Here is a 22,080-nt window from a genome sequence, read left to right on the forward strand (position 1 = left end):
TTGCAATTTGTATAGCACAAGGAGAGGTTTTGAACTCCAGAAATGATGGCCCCGACTACTCGTGATGGTTTCTTAGAAAAGCAAATGTTTATGATGGAATAGGAAAATAAATAAAATGACTTCACACATCCCAATACTTTAAACAGTTCCAAACAATCTTAATTTAACTACCTCAGAGCTAACCTTTCCCAATCTGTCCAGCAACGCCTTATAGATTTTAAGATCTATAAAATGCAGAAACCTTGTCCCAAACTGTGCCTTTACTCCAATTTGCTCGAGGTTAACCAGTTAACTGGCTTTTCAAATCTGGCTTCCTTCACACAGCTTTCTGGGCTGAGATTCAAACAGTATCTTAACAGGTTTCAGGGGCTTTTCACAGTAACTTCATTTGAAGCCTACGTGTGACAATAAGCAATCTTTATTTCAGTATCCCCTTAACTACATTCTTTCCCTTTGATCTCGCCATCGTTTTACCCAATTTCTTTCGAACCAATCTCTCCCAGAATTGATTAACATAATCTCTTTACTTTAACATTCATAATTTAAAAAAGTGAATTTACTTTATCCATACTTCATTCCTGACACCTTTCTTTCACACCTTGCATCTTTTGAATCACAACCACCCATTCACATCTGTTTCTGTTCTCTACCCAACTTGACTACATTTTTTTGGTAAACATCTGGTTTGAAGTCTAGCTGGGCTCATTAACACATCAAACTCACAGTTTAAATTCACACAGCTACTCTTTCTCCCACTGTAAGGACCACTCTCACACTTCACCAGTTACAAAAAATGATAATATTACAATAGAAAATAGTTCAATTTCTTAGATTCTTCTGACAAATTTTATTGATAAAACATCAGTAGAAATCGACATTTATGAACAAGGTTCATTCCTGGATGTGATTAACATAGAATTTACAGTGCAGAAGGAGGCCATTCGGCCCATCGAGTCTGCACCGGCTCTTGGAAAGAGCACCTTACCCAAGGTCAACACCTCCACCCTATCCCCATAACCCAGTAACCCCACCCAACAGTAAGGGTAATTGTGGACACTAAGGGCAATTTATCATGGCCAATCCACCTAACCTGCACATCTTTGGACTGTGGGAGGGAACCGGAGCACCCTGAGGAAACCCATGCACACACGGGGAGGATGTGCAAACTCCGCACAGACTGAGACCCAAGCTGGAATCGAACCTGGGACCCTGGAGCTGTGAAGCAATTGTGCTATCCACAATGCTACCGTGCTGCAATCACTAATTATTTGCAAACACACTGGTGACTTGTGAGAATGGACAACCGAGTGAATCTCTTCCCACACACGAAGCAGGAGAACGGTCTCTCCCCAGTGTGAACTCGCTGGTGTCTTTGCAGAGTGGATGACTGAGTGAATCCTTTCCCACACTCGAAGCAGGTGAATGGCCTCTCCCTGGTGTGAATTCGCTGGTGTACAGTCAGTTGAGGTGATTGCCTGAACCCTGTCCCACAGTGAGAGCACCTGAATGGTGTCTCATCAGTGAGACCAAGCTGATGGTGCATCAGGTCCACAGGACTTTTATAGCACTTCCCACAGTCAGTGCATTGAAATGGTCTTGCTTCAGTGTGAACCTGCAGGTGTTTCAGCAGGGTGGATGAATCGCTGAATCCCTTTCCACACTTGGAGCAGGTGAATGGCCTCTCCCCAGTGTGAATCCGCTGGTGTACAATGAGTTCCGATGACTGCCTGAACCCAGTTCCATAGTCCGAGCACCTGAACGGTCTCTCATCAGTGTGAGCTCGCTCATGACGCATTAGGTTGAAGGAACTTTTATAGCACCTCTCACAGTCTACACATTTAAAAGGTCTCTCATCCGTGTGAACCTGCTGGTATTTCAACAGAGTGGAAGAATCAGTAAATCCCTTTCCACACTTGGAGCAGGTGAATGGCCTCTCCCTAGTGTGAACCCGCTGGTTTTGTTGCAGCCCTGATGATCGAGTGAATTCCTTCCCACATTCTGGGCAGGTGAATGGAGTCTCCCCACTATGAACTCGCTGGTGTCTCAGCAGATTGGATGACCAGGTGAATCCCTTCCCACACTCTGGGCAGGTGAACAGTCTCTCCCCAGTGTGACTGGGCTGATGGGTTTCCAGCTCCGACAGGGATCTGAATCCCTGCTCACAGTCCCCACATTTCTCCGCACTGCTAGCATTGCTATTTTCTTGCATGTGCAAAATCCGATGATATTCAGATCCTGATGTGATGTTTGTTTTCAGTTTCCCAACTGCAAATCCTCCCCTTCGAACACCCTGTGAAACTGATTTAAAACAGAAAATAGGGAGTGAGAGAGAACCCACAAAAACACAAAGGCAGGTTGTGAAATTGAGCTGAATTCATCTGGTCATTTGTGGGGCTGGCACTGGGAAAAAGTGACCATGAAAACTGCTGGGTTGTCACGAAAACCCAACTGTTTCAGTGATGGCCTCAGGGAAGGCAAACTACCACCCAGTCTGGGCTATACACAGGATATGAACATGTGAAATAGGAGCAGGAGTAAACCATAAGCCTCATTGAGCCGCTCCAACATTCACTATGATCGTGGCTGATCTTGGTTTAATCTCCAACTTCCTGCCCTCCTCCCCAAATCTTTTGATTCCCTGAAAATCTCTGGGCACAAAATTTCCATTTTAATCTTAATCGTGCTTCTTTAACTGAATTTGTTAAAGGCGCACTGGCAGCCCTGACCTCAATTAAAAAGCGATCACAAATGTGTTCCAAATGAATACCTGAGCCATGAGTAAATTAGCAAAGAGTGAATGAGATGTTCACTTTAAGTGATTGCCTGGATAAATGGGGTTTGATTCATAGGGTACTCATGGTAGCACAGTGGTTAGCACTGTAGCTTCACAGCGCCAGGATCACCGTCTGTGCAGAGTCTGCACGTTCTCCCTGTGTTTGCGTGGGTTTTCTCCGGGTGCTCCAGTTTCCTCCCAAGTCCCGAAAGACGTGCTGTTAGGTAATTTGGACATTCTGAATTCTCCGTGTACCTGAACAGGCGCCGGAGTGTGGTGACTAGGGGATTTTCACAGTAACTTCATTGCAGTGTTAATGTAAGCCTACTTGTGACAATAAAGATTATTATTATACTGACACCAGTAGTGACAAAAGAGAGTGTTTATACCATTGGGGTGACCTTCACTTGAACCACGCTGGAACTAGTGCCCGGATGAATCACACAACCAGGGCTGCAGAGAGAGCTTTAAACCTATTCGTGGGTGAGGAGACAGGGTTGTGGTGATGAGAAATTTGGAAAGTTGATGAGAAGGGACAAGGCAGTTGTGCAGGGTAGCAAGACAGACAATGATAACCAGAATGTGACAGGAAGGGACAGAATGTAGAAATAGAAGATTTTATAAAATTCATTTATGGCTATTTAGCGTTGCCAATCTACCTACTCTGCACACATTTGTATGTAGGGGTGAGACCCACGCTGACACGGGAAGAATGTGCAAACTCCACAGGCTGAGATCAAACCCGGGTCCTCAGCCCCACGAGGCAGCAGTGTCCTCCTGAGGTCAAATCTGACACCAAATTTGTGCAGAGAGCGTTTCAGCCTCAGACAGTTCCCAGGGAGAGGGATGGACTCGGGAGTTAGGGAATGGAATTTCTAATGGTGACTGAAGACAATGGCTTTGGTCTTCCCAATTTTTAATTGGAGGAAAACCTTTCATCCAGTATTGGATGTGGGATAAGCAGTTTGATAATTTACTAACAGTGGAGGAATGGAGAGGGATGGGGCTGAGGTAGAGCTGGGTGTTGGCAGTGTACATGTGAAAATGAACATGGTGTTTTTGGATGATGTCACCCAGTGGCAGTGTGTAGATGGGAAAATAGGAGGGACTGAGGGTAGATCCTTGGGGGAAACCGAGTACAAGGACTGTGGATAGGAAAGGGAGTTTGGAGATGGAGAAGTAGTTTGTAAAGATGGGAGGAACGTGTTTTTTTAGGATGGGTGTGACAGTGGATTCAATGCTGAGAGAGACAGTACCAGCAGAGAGAGAGAGCTGTTCACAATATCAGCTCACTTGGAGAAGTTGGGATGTCAGCCGTTTATGGGAATTATCAATCGAGGAGAACGGGGGTCTCATGGACAAGGTGAGTTCTGACGGGAGAGAAAATGGAGAAAGATGCAAGTTCAGAACTTGGACAAAAATGGGCTTTAGAGATAGTTTCGTCCGGAAGGTTAGTGGAGGAAAGCAGCAGAGGCAGCTGATCGGATTGTCTTAACCTTAGTGACAAAGAAGCTGTGAGAGCCCCTCACACTTGTTATTGGAGGTGAGGATGGAGGAGATGGGGAGAAGGAGACCTTCAAAAGGAACTAACTTGTGTTAGCGATATTAAAAAGACACCACACGCTTTGTTTAACACAAACTGATTTGACTTGATTTTTATTCAGAATTTAATTCCTTGTGACTGGATTAGAGTTTATGAACATCAGCAGCAACTGACCCCAATGAACATGTTCCAGTCCAGGATGTGATTAACAGCGAGCTCCAATCACTGAAGTTACTTCTGAACTTGCTCGTGCATCAGCAGGTTGGATAACTGAGTGAATCCCCTCCCACACTCAGAGCAGGTGAGCGGCTTCTCTCCAGTGTGAACTCGCTGGTGTACAGTGAGGTCAGATGATCGCCTGAATCCACTTCCAGAGTGAGAGCACCTGAACGGCCTCTCATCAGTGTGAACACGGTGATGAGATATCAGTTCCCCAGAACCTTTATAACACTTCTCACAGTCTGGACATTTAAATGGTCTCTCCCCAGTGTGAACTCGCTGATGTACAGAGAGGTCAGATGATCGGCTGAACCCAGACCCACAGTGAAAGCACCTGAACGACTTCCTCGGTGTGAACACGTTGATGGGACATCAGTTCCCCAGGACTCTTATAACACTTCTCGCAGTCTGGACATTTAAATGGTCTCTCCCCAGTGTGAATTCGCTGGTGTCTCAGCAGATTGGAGGAATGAGCAAATCCTTTCCCACACTGCGAACAGGTGAATGGCCTCTCCCCAGCATGAATGTGTTGGTGTGTCTGCAAGTGGTATGAGTGTATGAATCCCTTCCCGCACTCAATGCAGGTGAACGGTCTCCCCAGTGTGAATGCGCTGATGGATTTTCAACTTGGATGGATAATCGAATCCGTTCCCACAATCCCCACATTCCCATGGTTTTTCCCCGGTGTGACTGCATTTATGTTTCGAAAGGCCAGATGATCGACTGAAGCCTTGTCCACACACAGAGAACGCGAGTACGGTTTCTCCCCACTGTGAACGGTGCATCTTCCTTCCATCTTCAAACTCCCATGATGTTTATGTTACAAATGTTTTGGTGAGTGTAGATCTTGATGTGATGTTTAGTTTGAATTTCCTGACTGAAGTTCCTTCACTTCTAATACTCTGCGAAATTGATTCAAAACAGAAAATAGGGAGTGAGAGAGAACCCACAAAAACACAAAAGACAGGTTGTGAAATTGAGCTGAATGAATCTGGACATTTGTGGGGCAGGCACTGGGAAAAGGTGACCACGAAAACTGCTGGGTTGTCATAAAAAACAACTGGTTCACCTCTTTGGGAGGAGAGAGGGAGAGTGTGTGAGAGAGAGGGTGTGTGTGTGAGAGAGGGGGAGTTGTGCGAGAAGGGGAGTATGTGAGGGTGTGAGTGAGAGAGAGCGCGAGTGAGAGAGAGGGTGCGAGTGAGAGAGAGGGTGCGGCGGAGAGAGAGGGTGCGGGAGAGAGTGAGAGATGGTGTGTGTGGGACAGAGAGCATTTGGGAGAGAGAGACAGAGAGAGGGAGTGTATGTGAGAGTGTGTAAACACAGCGAATGGCAATGACCTGAAATGCAAACACTTGCGTTCAAAGGACGATAATGTTCACTTCCTGATGAATCGAGTGAAGCTGTCACATTGTGATGTAAGAGTTTGCTCAAGGTTCCGGTCTGTAAATCCTCTTCTAATACCCTGAAAATGAAATTTACAAAAGGTATCAATGTCAATTCAAAAATGGAATTCAGAAAATAAATTTGTGGTTTGGGTTTGTCGTGCATAAATTCGCCCTTTCTAACTTCCTGTAAAAGAAGTTTCCCAAATCCATTATTGTGTGGGGTGGCACAGCGATTAACACTGCTGCCTTACAGCACCAGGGACCTGGATTCAATTCTGGCCTTTTGGGTCACTGTCTGTGTGGGTCAGTCTGCCCGTGTTTGCGGAGATTTCTTCGGGCTGCTCCAATTTCCTCCCCCAGTCCAACGGTTGATTGGCCGTGTTAAATTGCCCCTTATGTCCAAAGATATGTTTGCTAGGTGGGGTTACGAGAACAGGGCGGGGGCTTAGGTAGGGTGTTCTTTCAGAGAATCTGTGCAGACTTGATGGGCTGAATGGCCTCCTTATGCACTGACGGGATTCTATGATTGTCAGTCTAGGATAGAAAATTCACAACACTCCCTTCTCCTGCTCTCTCGTCCAGTTCATGCTCCCCGCTAAACTTTAAAAAAAATAAAAATTTAGAGTACCCAATTATTTATTTTGTATTAATTTATTTCCAATTAAGGGGCAATTACTGATACTGCGCAGCTTTAATCACAGCCCGGCCCCGCCCTTCATTCACTCCAATTGGTTGGAGGACCAGCTGCGCTTGGTCGGTCCTCCAGTCCAGCCACTCCTCTTATTGGTCCGGAGCCGCTGTCAATCACCCGGGCATTGTGATAGTTCCAGGTGGTGAGAGCCGCCACAGGCTCAGGCTGATTGTCCAATAATTTTTTTAAACTAACGAGAGTACCCAATTCACTTTTTCCAATTAAGGGACAATTTAGCGTGGTCAATCCACCTACCTTGCACATGAGAGTGAAACCCACGCAGACACAGGGATAATTTGCAAACTCCACACGGACAGTGACCCAGGGCCAAGATTCAAACCCGGGACCTCAGTGCCGTAGTCCCAGTGCTAACCACTGTACTGCCCTCTCCACGCTATAACTTTGCCCCTCGTTGTCATCAGCAGTCCCTCATTTGAGGATGATGTCTACTCAGAGTCTTGAGTTTTTGCCATGGGTGGACAGAACCACAGATGTTGAGACCATCAGGTATTGGGATCAGGAGAGCAGGATGTATTTCCCTTTCTTTCCATCAATCCACCGCCCCATCATTCAGACATTGGGACTGAAAGGGTGATAACAGTTTGATGGACAAGTTGGCTGCATTCTGAACCATGGGTAACAAGCTCCTCCCACTCATCGAAACGTTGCCCCCCGACAAAGATGGCGATCACGCATGCGCCATGGTGCACACTCATTCCAATAAAGATGATGTGGAGATGCCGGCGTTGGACTGGGGTGAGCACAGTACGAAGTCTTACAACACCAGGTTAAAGTCCAACAGGTTTGTTTCGATGTCACTAGCTTTCGGAGCGCTGCTCCTTCCTCAGGTGAATGAAGAGGTCTGTTCCAGAAACACATATATAGACAAATTCAAAGATGCCAAACAATGCTAGGAATGCAAGCATTAGCAGGTGATTAAATCTTTACAGATCCAGAGATGGGGTAACCCCAGGTTAAAGAGGTGTGAATTGTCTCAAGCCAGGACAGTTGGTAGGATTTCGCAGGCCAGATGGTGGGGGATGAATGTAATGCGACATGAATCCCAGGTCCCGGTTGAGGCCGCACTCATGTGTGCGGAACGTGGCTATAAGTTTCTGCTCGGCGATTCTGCGTTGTCGCGGGTCCTGAAGGCCGCCTTGGAGAACGCTTACCCGGAAATCAGAGGCTGAATGCCCTTGACTGCTGAAGTGTTCCCCGGGACTTTAACCTGGACTTTAATGGACTTTAACCTGGTGTTGTAAGACTTCGTACTGTCCAATAAAGATGGCGGCCGTTAATCCAGGCCGAAAATGAGGGGCTGCAGCCCCGTTTAGTACAATCTGGATCCGGTAAACTCTTTTCAGAGTTTAATGACTCACACAATGTGCTTGCGCAGCGTTTCCGACCTTCCCCGCGATCTCACGCACCCTACATATTGTTAACCGCCTCTTACAAATCATGGATGCAAAGAAGAAGCCGCTCTCCATCGCCATTACTGATACTGCGCATGCTTCAATATCAGCTGGTCCCGCCCCTCATTCACTCCGATTGGTTGGAGGACCAGCCCCTCTCGGTCGGGCCATCAGTCCTGCCCCTCTTCTTCCTATTGATCCGGAGCCGCTGTCAATCACCCGGGCATTGTGACAGTTCCAGATGGTGACAGCCGCCACAGGCTCAGGCTGACTCGCTGATTGTCCAATAATGTTTTTAAAAATAACTTTAGACTACGTGGCCAATCCCCCTACCCTGCACATCTTTGGGTTGTGGGGCAAAACCCACGCAAACACAGGGAGAATGTGCAAACTCCGCATGGACAGTGACCCAGAGCCAGGATGGGACCTGGGACCTCAGCACCGTGAGGCAGCAGTGCTAACCACTGTGCCACCGTGCTCCTTGATTCTCCAATAATAACAGTGAGAGTCTCAGTAACAATAATAGTGGAGATGGGGCCCAGAGGAGAACAGCAAAGGATTCACTCACTTTGAGAGCAACAAACACTGTCTGTTCCCATAATAAGTCAGGCTGCAGTATGTGAGTGAAAACATCATTGGATCAAATGTAATGATGATACAGTAAGCATCTAGAGAACCAAAACTAAATTTGGTTTTCAAATAATAGTGAAGTAGTCATGGTTTGTTGACCACATAATATAATCCGCTTCTGGTGTGTGTTACTCTGCCCCATTAGACAATAACATTTTTTTTAAAAAAAATTTAGTATACCCAATTCATTTTTTTCCAAGGGAAATTTAGTGTGGCCAATCCACCTACTCTGCACATCTTCGGGTTGTGGGGGTGAGACACACACAGACTCGGGGAGAATTTACAAACTCCACATGGACAGTGACCCAGGCCAGGATCGAACCCGGGACTTTGGCACTGTGAGGCAGCAGTGCCACCGTAGCACAGTGGTTAGCACAGTTGCTTCACAGCTCCAGGGTCCCAGGTTCGATTCCTGTGTTGGGTCAATGTCTGTGCGGAGTCTGCACGTTCTCCACGTGTCCACATGGGTTTCCTCCGACAGCTCCAGTTTCCTCCCACATTCCTAAGACGTGCCGGTTTGGTGGATTGGCCATGCAAAATTGCCCTTAGAGTCCAAAAAGTTTAGGTGGTGTTGCTGGGTAACTGGGATAGGGTGGAGGTGTGGGGTTAGATAACGTGATCTTTCCATGGGCCTGTGCAGACTCGATGGGCCGAATGGCCTCCTTCTGCACTGTACATTCTATGATTTATGATTGAGCCCTAAGCACTAGGTGGCCACCAGGCCGCACCCTTTATTAGACAATAACCTGCCTTTTATTCCAATTCTGGTGTATGTTACCACTGCAGGTCCTGGGCTGATTGGAGTCTGGTACAATAAACAGAGTCTGGTTCCAGTGCCTCTGAGGTCATTTGACCTGCATGTAAGCTGACATTAATGGAGACAAAAGGCCCAGTAAATATCCAATTGTAATAGGAGGACAAGGTGAAAAGAAACAATGATATTTTGAGGTTTCTGTGTTGTGGTGAGTGTCACTGGGAGGTGTGTGATAAAATAGGAATGGAAACATGACAGAGACACGTGTGACTGACTCCACCTGACTGAGAGCTGTTATACGCAAGGGGACAGCAATGAGGACATGGGGAACTCCAGAGATTTCTGATATTCGAGGTACATCTGTTAGAGGTACTGAAAATATTCAGTTCCTTCTTGTGGTTCTCAAGTTACACAGTCACACAGGAAACGTATCCGACAGCTCATCAAAACCAAAGTTTTAATCTTCTCTTTGAGACACACTGTGATTGAAAAGGTCAAATGTTAAAACATCAGTTTGAGCAAAATTCAGAATGTCACAAAGATGAGTGAACTGTCCAATTAATCCCATTCACCATAACTCTGCCAATTTACCGTCCACAAGAATTTATCCAATTCCCTTTGAAATTTACTGTTAAATCTGCTTCCTGCAGCCTGTCAGTGTGAATTCCACATCACATAACATCACTGTGTAAAAACAATTCTCCTCAACACCTCCTTGGATTCTGTTGTAAAATATCTTAAATCTCTGTGTCCTCTGGTTACAAACCCTCCTGCTCTTGGGAAACAGTTTCTCCCCATCGACACTATCACAAATCCTTCCTCATTTTAAACACCTCTATTAAATCTCCCCTTCACTTTCCCTGATCTCAGAGGGACAATACCGGTTTCTCCTGCTCTGAGTCACAGGGATTCGAAACGTTAACTCTGTTTCTCTCAGTACCGATGCTGCCAGAACTGCTGAGTTTTCCAACATTTTCTGTTTTTCTCCCTCTTTTTCCTTCTTCAATCTATCACAAACACTTCATGATTTTGAACACCTCAATTAAATAGGAATAGGAGTGAAATATAGATGGAAGGAGAAAGAAAGACTGACGGAAGAACTGAGAGATTTAAAAAAACAGAAAGGCGAGGTGGCAAGAGATAAAAGCTGAGAAATAGAGGAAACAAGTAACACAGAAAGAATGATATAAAATATAAGGGAGCAGGTTATCAGTTCCCAGCTACAGAGAGCAGAGGGAACTCAGTGACTGATCCACAGACACAGCCGGTTCTGTCCGGGAATGGAGACTCTGAACAGAAATAACCGGCTCATTTGTAAATGTCACCGCAGTGTGATCTGTGTGACTCTGCCCTGACTCTGTGGACAGATATAGGCCGCACTGACAGGTGTTCTCACCAGATTGTGGTCAATGGGTTTATTTTCTGCTCAGATGTCAGATGTGTGGTTTGGAACCGGCAGCAGAGAAACAGGAAGTTGTGTTACCTGAGAATGAAACAGCAAGCGTCAGTTTCATGTTATCACCATGAACAGACTTCCTGCCTGTGATAATCTGAGAGAAGAGAATGAGAGACAGGAGAGCAGGTTCACACACCCGAGGATCACTGAGAACGATCAGAATAAGGAGACCACCCAGAAAACGGCCAATCGGAATCTTCAGCTGAACACATCACTCATTCTTAAAGGGACAGTCGGGGCTCTGACACTGCTCAGCTCCCAGTTAAAGGGGCAGACACAGCTTCGCCCTTTTCTCTGTTATGTTTATGATTGTTAAAGGCTGGTAGGGGTGAGGTTTGTTTAAAAGGACGGAATGTGGGAAGCACAGATCAATAAAACTGGAAATTCTTGGACACAAGCTGCAGCTCCTTCTTTACCTGGGAATGAAACTATTGTCTAATTCTCCCTGCTGTTACCAGGTACCTGTGATGCCCTCCTGCTGCTATTTTAATGCAAACTTCCAGCAATCTATTTTAAGTAGGTTTCAATTCAATGAATTCATTGTGACTGTCACACAAACACATTAAAATGTTTTAGACGGATTCCGATGCATTTTCAGCCTGGAAACTGAAACCAGCTACTTTACATTCAATCAAGAACATCACAGTTTTACACCAATCGCTGATTTGACAGCACAGTGGGCTAAACAGCAGGCTTGTAATGCAGATCAAGGTTAGCAGCGCGGGTTTAATTCCCGTACGGGCCTCCCCGAATAGGTGCTGGAATGTGGCGACTAGGGGCTTTTCACAGGAACTTCATTGAAGCCTACATGTATAAGCAATTATTATTATTACATTTCCAGCGAAGAGTGATGAGAAAGACCAAAGTGTAATTTGTCTCTCTCAGTGTGACCCTGAAGGACTGTGTCCAGGCTGAAACTCTGTTCCTGCCGTATGATCCTTCCCCAGATTGTTATTTCTCAGCTCCAGACAGGCGATGTTCAACACTCAGGTGGGAAAGACAAAAATCTGCAACAACGTTTCAAACAAAGCTGAATTATTTCACATTTATTCAGAATAATAAACCTCATCAGTAGATTAAGGCAGTCAGAGTGAACATTATTTAGTCCTGGACATGATTAACAGCATCAATGAGGGTATAATCTAAACCTTGTAGTTGCTTGTGAACTCGCTGGTGTGTTAACAGGTGGGATCAGTGAGTAAACCCCTTTCCTCAGACATTACAGTTGAATGTCCGCTCCCAGTGTGAACTCGATGATGTTCCAGAAGATAAGATAAATGAGAAAGTTCCTTCCCACATATGGAGCAAGTGAACGGCCTCTCCCCACTGTGAACTCTCTGGTGTGTGAGCAGGTTGGATGACTGACTGAATCCCTTCCCACACACAGAGCAGGTGAATGGCCTTTCCCCAGTGCGAACTCGCTGGTGATTCAATAGGTTGGATGAACGAGTGAATCCCTTCCCACACACTGAGCAAGTGAGCAGCTTCTCCTCACTGTGAACCTGCTGATGTGTCAGAAGGTTGTATGAACGTGTGAATCCCTTCCCACATTCAGAGCAGGTGAACAGTCTATCCCCTGTATGAAGTTGCTGGTGTATCAGAATGTTGGATGAATTAATGAATCCTTTCCCACAGTCAGAGCAGGTGAATGGCCTCTCCCCAGTGTGAATTCTCTGGTGGTTCAGTAGGGCAGATGGACGGCTGAATCCTTTCCCACACACAGAGCAGGTGAATGGTCTCTCCCCAGTGTGAGCATATTGGTGTGTTAGTAAATCCTTTTTGTTTTAAAAGCTCTTCTCACAGTCAGGACAGTTTAAAAAATTGTGATCAGAGTGAACAAGTTGATGTGTCTGCAGATGGGATGACTGAATGAATCGTTTCCCGCACAGGGAGCAGGAGAACGGTCTCTCCCCAGTGTGAATACGTTGATGTGTCAGCAGATCCTTTTTACATTTAAAACTCTTCTCACAGTCAGGACATGTAAATGGTGAGGGGTCTTTATGTCTCTCCATGTTGAAGCTTTGTCCACACTGGTTTAGCCTGGGGCTGGTTTAGTACACTGGGCTAAATCGTTGGCTTTTAAAGCAGACCAAGGCAGGTGAGCAGCACAGTTCAATTCCCGTACCAGCCTCCCCGAACAGGCGCCAGAATGTGGCGACTAGGGGCTTTTCACAGTAAAACTTCATTTGAAGCCTACTTGTGACAATAAGCGATTTTCACTTTCATTTCATTTTTTCACAAACAAGCATTTAATTTCTCCCTGCAGTGAATGATGTGATACATTTGTTTGAGGCTGTGTAACTGGTTAAAACTCTCTCCACAGTCAGTGGATTGGAAAACTCTCATTGGGGTGAGTCTCGGTGCTTTTGCAGTCACCTTGCTGAAACAGAACAAACACTTCTCCTTCCAAATTCAAAAGGAATGAAGATATTGAGCTCTTACTGAATTGAGTGACTGTCAAATTTCGATGTGATGTTTGGTTTGAGTTTTCTGTCATCCAATCCTCCACTTCCAATATCCTGTAAAAGGAGTTTACAAAAGTCATCACTGTCAATCCAGGGTAGAAATTCTGAACAGACAATTCTAGTTTCGCTGGAACATTTTTCCCTCTCTTGTTCCCCCAAAGCTGGAAATCCCCGTCCCACACACTCTCCTTCCTCCCTGGGCTGGAATCCGAACCCCACTCACCATCTGCATAATTTATTTCCTCCACTCCCAGTTTTCTCCCTCCCTCTCCTCTGCCTGGATTCAGTTCTCCAGCTCCTGTCTGCAGACTGACAATAAAACCAATGGGTCTTATTGGGGGGGTTTGGTAAGAAGTCTTACAACACCAGGAGAAAGTCCAACAGTTTTTTTCGATATCACCAGCTTTCGGAGCGCTGCTCCTTCCAAGGAGTGATATCGAAACAAACCTGTTGGACTTTAACCTGGTGTTGTAAGACTTCTTACTGTGCTCACCCCAGTCCAACGCCGGCATCTCCACATCATGGGGGGTTTGGGTTGTCACGATTGTCTGGGCTGGCGGCGGATCTCATTCAGCGTTTGGGAGCTGGACTCACTATCACTGCGGCTGCGCTCAGCCCGGAGCAGCACCGCGCATGCTCCGCACAGAGAGGCGACTTCCGGGGGCGGGACATTCTGATGCCGACTCGTTCTGGCTCCTGTGATGGAGGTAGGGCGTATTCATCCGCGCCCGGCATTCCGGGTGGACTAATCCGCCATTGTTCCGTTACGTTCCTTAGAGTGATGAATTGGTTCCGGCACTTTTGATACAGTTCGGTGTTTGTACCGAATGGGGCGGCCGCATAGGTGTTTTTCTGTCTGATCGGCCCCTGTAAACGGCTGTCATCAGTTTTGGTGTTGAGGGCGCCTGCGCGGCCGCCATCTTTCTCAGGTGCAGCAGGGCGCATGCGCGGCCGCCATCTTTCTCAGGTGCAGCAGGGCGCATGCGAGGCCGCCATCTTTCTCAGGTGCAGCAGGGCGCATGCGCGATCGTTCTCGACCCGGAAGCCCGAAGAGAGACACTTTTGTGAATTTCCTCTCCTGGACTGAGAGTTAAATTCCTTTGGAAGCTCCTTTAGAAAGAGGAGGATTTACTAACGGGAATTTCAAACCAAACATAACATCATCATCTGACAGAGTTACTCCATTCACCAGGACCTGAATATCATTGGGAGGTAAAATGGTTTTTCTGTTCTGTCTGAGGATAAAGATTTCAGATATCAGAGTGACTGGGAAATGTAAATGACCATTCCAGGTTAAATTTGAGACTAATTACACCAATCACATTGGAGAAGTTAAATAATTTGCTGTTGTACTCTTATGTATGCAGGTACATTTTAAAATTACCACATTAGCATACTTGGCAGCGAAACTGGGCAAACTGCTGACCTTGTTAGTAGTGAGAGTTACTATCCTGGATTTTATTCAAGTTTGTTGTTCCTGTTGCATTTCATTCAGCTCACCGTGGCTACAAAGTAGGTATTCGGTCTCATCCCAATTTCCAGATTATGGTCTGTAGCTTTTTAAGAGACATCTGAATTGATGTCAATCTAAATACTTTTTAAATGTTATGAGGGTTTCTGCCATCATTTCCGGCAGCATGTCACAGATCCTCACCATCCTCTAAACCTCCTAGTCCTTCCCTAAATCTCTGCCCCCTTTTATATGTATCCCTCAACCAAAGGGAATAGGACCTTCCTATCCAAGCTATATAGATCCCTCAGAAATTTAAAAAATGTAAATTTAGATATTTTTCCAATCAAGGGGCAATTTAATTTGGCCAAGCCACCTACCCTGCACATATTTGGGTTGTGGGGTTGAAACCCACACAATGGGAGAATGTGCAAACTCCTTACAGACTGTGACCCGGGGCCAGGATCGAACCCGGGTCCCCAGCACGCAGGCACACAACCAGTGTGCCACCATGATCCCCCAGAATTTTATACATTTAGAATAATCTTTATTGTTGTCACAAGTAGGCTGACATTAACACTGCAATGAAGTTACTGTGAAAATCCCCCAGTAGTAACACTCTGGCACCTATTTGGGCACAGAGAGAGTATTAGAACAAAGAACAAAGAAATGTACAGCACAGGAACAGGCCCTTTGGCCCTCCAAGCCCGTGCCGACCATGCTACCCGACTAAACTACAATCTTCTACACTTCCTGGGTCCGTATCCTTCTATTCCCATCCTATTCATGTATTTGTCAAGATGACCCTTAAATGTCACTATCGTCCCTGCTTCCACCACCTCCTCCGGTAGCGAGTTCCAGGCACCCACTACCCTCTGCGTAAAAAACTTGCCTCGTGTATCTACTCTAAACCTTGCCCCTCTCACCTTAAACCTATGCCCCCTAGTAATTGACCCCTCTACCCCAGGGAAAAGCCTCTGACTATCCACTCTGTCTATGCCCCTCATAATTTTGTAGACCTCTATCAGTCGCCCCTCAACCTCTTTCGGTCCAGTGAGAACAAAGCAAGTTTATTCAACCGCTCCTCATAGCTAATGCCCTCCATACCAGGCAACATTCTGGTAAATCTCTTCTGCACCCTCTCTAAAGCCTCTACATCCTTCTGGTAGTGTGGGCGACCAGAATTGAACACTATACTCCAAGTGTGGCCTAACTAAGGTTCTATACAGCTGCAACATGACTTGCCAATTCTTATACTCAATGCCCCGGGCAATGAAGGCAAGCATGCCATATGCCTTCTTGACTACCTTCTCCACCTGTGTTGCCCCTTTCAGTGACCTGTGGACCTGTACTCATAGATCTCTTTGACTTTCAATACTCTTGAGGGTTCTACCATTCACTGTATATTCCCTACCTGCATTAGACCTTCCAAAATGCATTACCACACATTTTTCCGGATTAAACTCCATCTGCCATCTCTCCGCCCATGTCTCCAAACAATCTAAATCCTGCTGTATCCTTGACAGTCCTCATCGCTATCCGCAATTCCACCAACCTTTGTGTCGTCTGCAAACTTACTAATCAGACCAGTTACATTTTCCTCCAAATCATTTATATATACTTATATATATATATATATATTCAGAATGTCCAATTCACCTAACAAGCACGTCTTTCGGGACTTGTGGGAGGAAACCCATACAGACACTGGAGAACGTGCACGCTCCGCACAGACAGTGTCCCAAGTGGGAATTAATCCCGGTACCTTGGCGCTGTGAAGCAACAGTGCTAACCACTGTGCTACCGTGCCGCCCATAAAACAGTTCAGCTCAATGTTCTCAGATTAAAGAAGCTGAAGCGCCCAACGTGGGTCTTGAACCCACGGCCCTGGGATTAAGACTCCCATGCTCTACCGACCAGGCTGCTTTTGAAAATTTCATTTTGGTTTCCCTTCAGACATTTCAGTTCCAAAGAAAACAGGCCCAGTTTGTCCAAACTTTCCTCTGCGCAAGCATTGTTAATTTCTGGCTGATGTTCTTAAATCCCCTCTGTGTTCTCTCTGGTGCAATCTTCCTCTACACAGAAATCTCTCACTGGCCTAACTAGTCCTGTCCTGTCATTTATCATGAAATCCTTTGCCTTGTTTTGCCTCCAGCTTTCTTCCTCACTATCAAGTGTTTAATCATTTTTGTGTCACAGGTAAACTTCTTATTCATGTTCCTACATTTACTTTCAGATCAGTGATGTCACCAGGAGCGAAGGGCCCAGTACTGATTCCTTTGAAACCGGCACTGGAAACAGCCCTTTGATTTTCTCTATTCTTTATGGGGTGTGAGTGTCACGGGCAAATCAGCTTGGTTGCCCATTCCTAATTGCCCTTAAACTGAGTGGCTTGCTGGGCAATTCAGAATAAACCACATTTCAGTGAGTTGGCCAGATCAGGTAATGCAGGAGCAGACTCGATGGGCCGAATGGTTTCCTTCTGCACTGTAGATTCTATGATTCATTGGACATCCTGTCCCATGTGTCCAAAGCTCAGCGGCTCTGTTCAGTCACATGATGACCCAGGGCAGAAACTCCCAACCCTGAGTAGACAACACCCTCAAATCGAGGGACTGCTGATGACAAGAGGGTCAGTGTGCAGCGGGGGGCGTGAGCGGTCATCCTGGATCAGGGAGCAGGAGGGGAGAATATGGTGAATTTCTATCCTGGACTGATGGTGATTAATTTTGGAAACTCCTTTTACAGGGGATTAGTAGAGGAGGATTTACACACAGCAAATTCAAACCAGGAGAAATGTTTATCTTTCCTGAAGTTCATTTCTGGACCGACAGTAATGCCTTTGTAAACTTCTTTCACAGGGGATTAGAAAGGGATTCGCAGACAGAAAACTCACAACCAATCCTCACATCAAATTCTAACACCACTGCTCGAGTTGCCAGGACCTGGGGATTATCGACCTTTGTGTGCAAGCATTGAGTTCAGGTCATTACCACTCACTGTGTAAAATCTTCCCTTTAGATCTTGCTCACAATCATAAATCTGTGTCCCAGAATCCTTTTACAATCTGCTAATGAACAGCTTTTCTTTATCTTTTGCTGGGTTCGCTGTTGTCGTTTCCGGTGCCTGGGTCACTGCCGGGTGGTCCGTCCGGTTTCATTCCCTTTTCCTGTTTTTGTAGCAGTTGAATGGGCTTGGACCAGTCCATTTTAGGATCCAGTACGCAATTGAGATTTGCTCCAAGAATCAATTGATGTGTATCCAGGTCTGGGATGGGTCCCAACAATTATTTTGCAAATGACACATTGTCCCAGTTAGGGGCAATGACCCACTGACCACCACGTATCTCCCATTAGTGTCCGCAATGATCTTAGTGACCGAAAGCGGGACCTGTTTATCGATTAGAATTGCAGCACCTCACGGGCAGTACGGTGGTGCAGTGGTTCGCACTGTTGCGTCACAGCGCCGAGGTCCCAGGTTCGATCCTGGCCCTGGGTCACTGCCTGTGGAGTTTGCACATTCTCCCCGTGTTTGTGTGGGTTTCACAACCCAAAGATGTGCAGGGTAGGTGAATTGGCCACGCTAGATTGCCCCTTAATTTGAAAACATGAATTGGGTACTCTAAATTTATAAAACAAAAGAATTGCAGCACCTTGAACCCTTTGTCAAAGCCCGAGTGAAACACTTGGCTCACCCCTCCACGGTCTGGTCTGATCTCTAACCCGCAAGTGAGTCTCCTGCAAGAACACCACAGCAGCATTTAGATTCTTACATTCTTTCGGTGAGTGAAAATCCTCCACCTCTTCACAGGTCCACCCAATCCCCTTACGTTCCAGGTGACCAGCTGAATCAGGGTTCTCCCCATCCCCCCATCACGGAATCAGCCATGAGGGACTATACAGTAAATCTTCAAAATGTGCAGGCCAAGAGTCCACCCAAGATGGCCGCCACAGACGTACCCATACACTCAGAGTAAAACAAAAACAGTTCTTTAGTCATCAGTCAGCTCACCCGTCTCCCACCCCCTATATATCTACATTGTGCTTCATAAAGAAAATCTCACTTCACCCTGAAACAGATTTTACCAGAAAATACCAAAAACTATATAGAAGAGATCACAACACCCATCCCACCCCACAGAAAACGTAGATCTTGTCCAATACAGATAACTGGACCCCAGTCCATGCTTTACAATAAAGGCATTCATCTCCAGTGTCTCAAAATGGAAGTCTTTAGACTCCTATGTAGCCGCAGCTTTGCCAGGTATACTACCCCGAATCAAACTCCTTTCCTACACAGAGCAGCCTGAACCTTATTAAAGGCCGCTCGCTTCCGCACCAGCTCTGCTCCCACATCCTGGTAACTCCTCACTGAGGGACTCCCTTTCCACACTCAGAACAGGTGAATGGTCTGTCGCCGGTGTGACTACGGTGATGAATCTCCAGCTCACATGGGGATCTGAATCCCTTCCCACAGTCCCCACAATTCCATGGTTTCAGCAAGCTGCTGGTATCCTTGTCCCTCTACACGTTTGACGGACAGTTTATGTCTTGTCCCCACAGAGAGCATGTGTACGGTCTCTCCCCGCTGTGAATGGAGTGATGTTTTTTCAGACTGTGTAACTGGTTAAAGATCTTTCCACAGTCAGTTCACTGGAACATTCTCATGCGAGTCGTGTGTGTTTTGGGGGGTTTTCAGTCACACTGTTCTTGGTACCTTTTCCTACAGACAGAACAGACAAACATTTCTTCTTCCACATTCACGGGCCAATGATATTCAGGTCCTGATGAATGGAGTGACTGTTAAATCTTGATTATCATAGATTATCATAGAATTTACAGTGCAGAAGGAGGCCATTCGGCCCATCAAGTCTGCGCCGGCTCTTGGAAAGAGCACCCTATCCAAGGTCAACACCTCCACCCTATCCCCATAACCCAGTAACCCAACCCAACACTAAGGGCAATTTTGGACACTATGGGCAATTTATCATGGCCAATCTACCTAACATGCACATCTTTGGACTGTGGGAGGAAACCGGAGCACCCGGAGGAAACCCACGCACACACTGGGAGGATGTACGAACTCCGCACAGACAGTGACCCAAACCGGAATCGAACCTGGGACCCTGGAGCTGTGAAGCAATTGTGCTATCCACAATGCTACCGTGCTGCCCTTTGTGAAGTTTGATTTGAGTTTCCATCTGTAAATTCTCCCCTTGTAATATCCTGTAAAAGGAGTTTACAAAAGTCATCATTAGGGGCAGGCACGGTGGCTCAGTGGTTAACCGAGAACCCGGGTTTGATCCCGGTTCTGGGTCACTGTCCGTATGGAGTTTGCACATTCTCCCCATGTCTACGTGGGTCTGGCCCCCACAATCCAAAAATATGTGCCGGGTAGGTGAATTGGCCACGCTAAAGTTACTCTTTAATTGGGGAAAAAAAATAATTGGGTCCTCTAAATGTGATTTTTTTCAAATTTAAAAAAAAAAAGTCATCACCGTCAGTCCAGATAGAAATTCTGAACAGACAATTCTTGTTTCAATGTACCATTGTTTCCTCTCTTGTTCCCCCAAAGCTGTAAATCCCCGTCCCACACACTCTCCCTCCTCCCTGGGCTGAAATCCAAACCCATCTCACCATCTGCACCATTTATTTCCTCCACTGCCAGTTTTCTCCCTCCCTCTCCTCTGCCTGGGTTCAGTTCTCAAGCTCCTGTCTGCAGACTGACAATAAAACTCAATGGGTCTTATTGACTGGTTTAGGGCTTCCAGCGGGTGTTTGTGATTCCTCCCCGCCCACCTGCCAGGGTTTCCTTCCTTCCCAGAGATCAGAGTCCTCATTGATGATTTGAACCCAAACTGGAGCCACGCTAAATTGCCCCTGAATTGGTAGAAAAAATATTTACGTGAAGGTTCACGGCTCCACAAAGTGTTTCCAACTCCTCCCACCCATCTCATTAACACAGGCATTGTCAAAGTCGGGGGCGCGACCCGCGGGTGGGTTGTGGGCAGGTATCGGGAGGGCCATGGAGCCGTCCGTCGCGGCGCTCCCGAACGCGCAAATCCGTGCGCAACAGCCGCAGCAGCTGACTTTTAATAATGCCGGCTGCAAGCGGCCTTCAAAATGGCCACAAACATATTAAAACCATGTGGCCGCACTGCGCATGCGTGCTCGCTCACCGGTGCGCATGCTCAGCGTCTTGCACATGAGCTTTGCGCATGCGCACCGATGAGCGGGGCACGCAGGCGCAGTGCGGCCGCATTTTTAAAAGTCTAGTCGCAGCCTTTTTGAAGGCCGTTCGCAGCCGGCATTGTTAAAAGCCGGCTGCAAAAAGTTTGGGGAGAATGATGTGATTGGTTGCTTTCTGAACTTTGATGCTGATGAAGTAGAAGTCTCTCACTCAAGAATGGCGAGTGATCCAACGATGGTTTCACCGCAGCTGTAACTTCAACCAAGAATGTCAGCGTTTTTAATCTTGATTTTTAAACATTCCAAAACAAAGTGCCTGCAGGTCGTATTTGGAAGTTTTATCAATTGATTGATTTTTAAGGATCTTTTATTTTTTAACATTTTTAATTGTAATGTTTAAGTGAAATAAGAACATAAGAACTAGGAGCAGGAGTAGGCCATCTGGCCCCTCCAGCCTGCTCCACCATTCAATGAGATCATGGCTGATCTTTTATGGACTCCGCTCCACTTTCCGGCCCGAACACCATAACCCTTAATCCCTTTATTCTTCAAAAAACAATGTGGTGGAACTCCAATTTCTAGAGGATGAAAACATTTTCAGTTTTTGCATTTTTTTCCTGTTAAACTTTATCAAATAAACCCCTCCCCCACCCCCCACCCCCAAAAAAAGCCGGCTGTTGCCAGCGTATTTGCACAATCAGAGACGCAGAAGGTTTTTTAAAGATTTGATGTATTCTAGAAGGGAGGCAGAGAGCAGGTCTTGCCCCCTGAACATTGACATCACGGGCTTTGGACACGATTGCGAATCCTTCATTTTGTCAGCAGCAAACAAGGTAAGAGAAAATGGTGGGTCGTGAAGGTTGGCCGGCGTGGGTCACGAAGATTGGCCGGTTGACAAAAATGGGTCCCCGGAAAAAAAGTTTGAAAAAGATTGCCTTAACCGGTTGACGCATTTATTTGACTGACTAAAAGCATAGCACTGCTGCTTCACAGGGCCTTACCGGCTTCGATCCCGGCCCTGGGTCACTGTCCGTGTGGAGTTTGCACATTCTCCCTGTGTCTGCATGGGTCTCAGCTCCACAACCCAAAGATGTGCAGAGTCGGTGGATTGGCC

At 46.4% G+C, this 22,080-nt stretch overlaps 1 protein-coding gene across 10 annotated transcripts; it reads right to left on the reverse strand.

Annotated features, from left to right (window-relative positions):
- Window positions 1–823: 823 nt before the first annotated feature.
- On the reverse strand, window positions 824–22,080 carry LOC140421482 (uncharacterized). 10 transcript variants are annotated; one of them, XM_072506226.1, is made up of 4 exons: window positions 21,968–22,080; window positions 13,306–13,382; window positions 5,873–5,997; window positions 824–2,298 (listed from the first exon to the last, which is right to left on the reverse strand). In XM_072506226.1, exons 1-4 carry the CDS (start codon window positions 22,013–22,015, stop codon window positions 1,265–1,267), a joined length of 1,284 nt encoding a protein of 427 aa, XP_072362327.1. In that variant the 5' UTR covers window positions 22,016–22,080; the 3' UTR covers window positions 824–1,264. The 10 variants fall into 10 exon arrangements, 4 of the variants coding, with proteins under 4 accessions (XP_072362327.1, XP_072362328.1, XP_072362329.1 ...); XM_072506227.1 differs by lacking the exon at window positions 21,968–22,080 and adding an exon at window positions 13,822–13,964; XM_072506228.1 differs by lacking the exon at window positions 21,968–22,080 and adding an exon at window positions 13,552–13,814.

This window comes from Scyliorhinus torazame, chromosome 5 (assembly GCF_047496885.1).
Source record: "Scyliorhinus torazame isolate Kashiwa2021f chromosome 5, sScyTor2.1, whole genome shotgun sequence".
In the NCBI taxonomy this organism is placed as follows: Eukaryota; Metazoa; Chordata; class Chondrichthyes; order Carcharhiniformes; family Scyliorhinidae; genus Scyliorhinus; species Scyliorhinus torazame.

Bases quoted from the DNA above. Each gene is read 5' to 3' on its own strand.
- LOC140421482 (XM_072506226.1), bottom strand. From the start codon at position 22,015: ATGTGCAAACTCCACACGGACAGTGACCCAGGGCCGGGATCGAAGCCG. The intron at 13,383-21,967 runs GTAAGGCCCTGT...CTCCTTTTACAG, and splicing joins CAGGGCCGGGATCGAAGCCG to GATATTGGAAGTGGAGGATT. The intron at 5,998-13,305 runs GTAAGAGCTCAA...TTTCATTTTCAG, and splicing joins TTTGACAGTCACTCAATTCA to GGTATTAGAAGAGGATTTAC.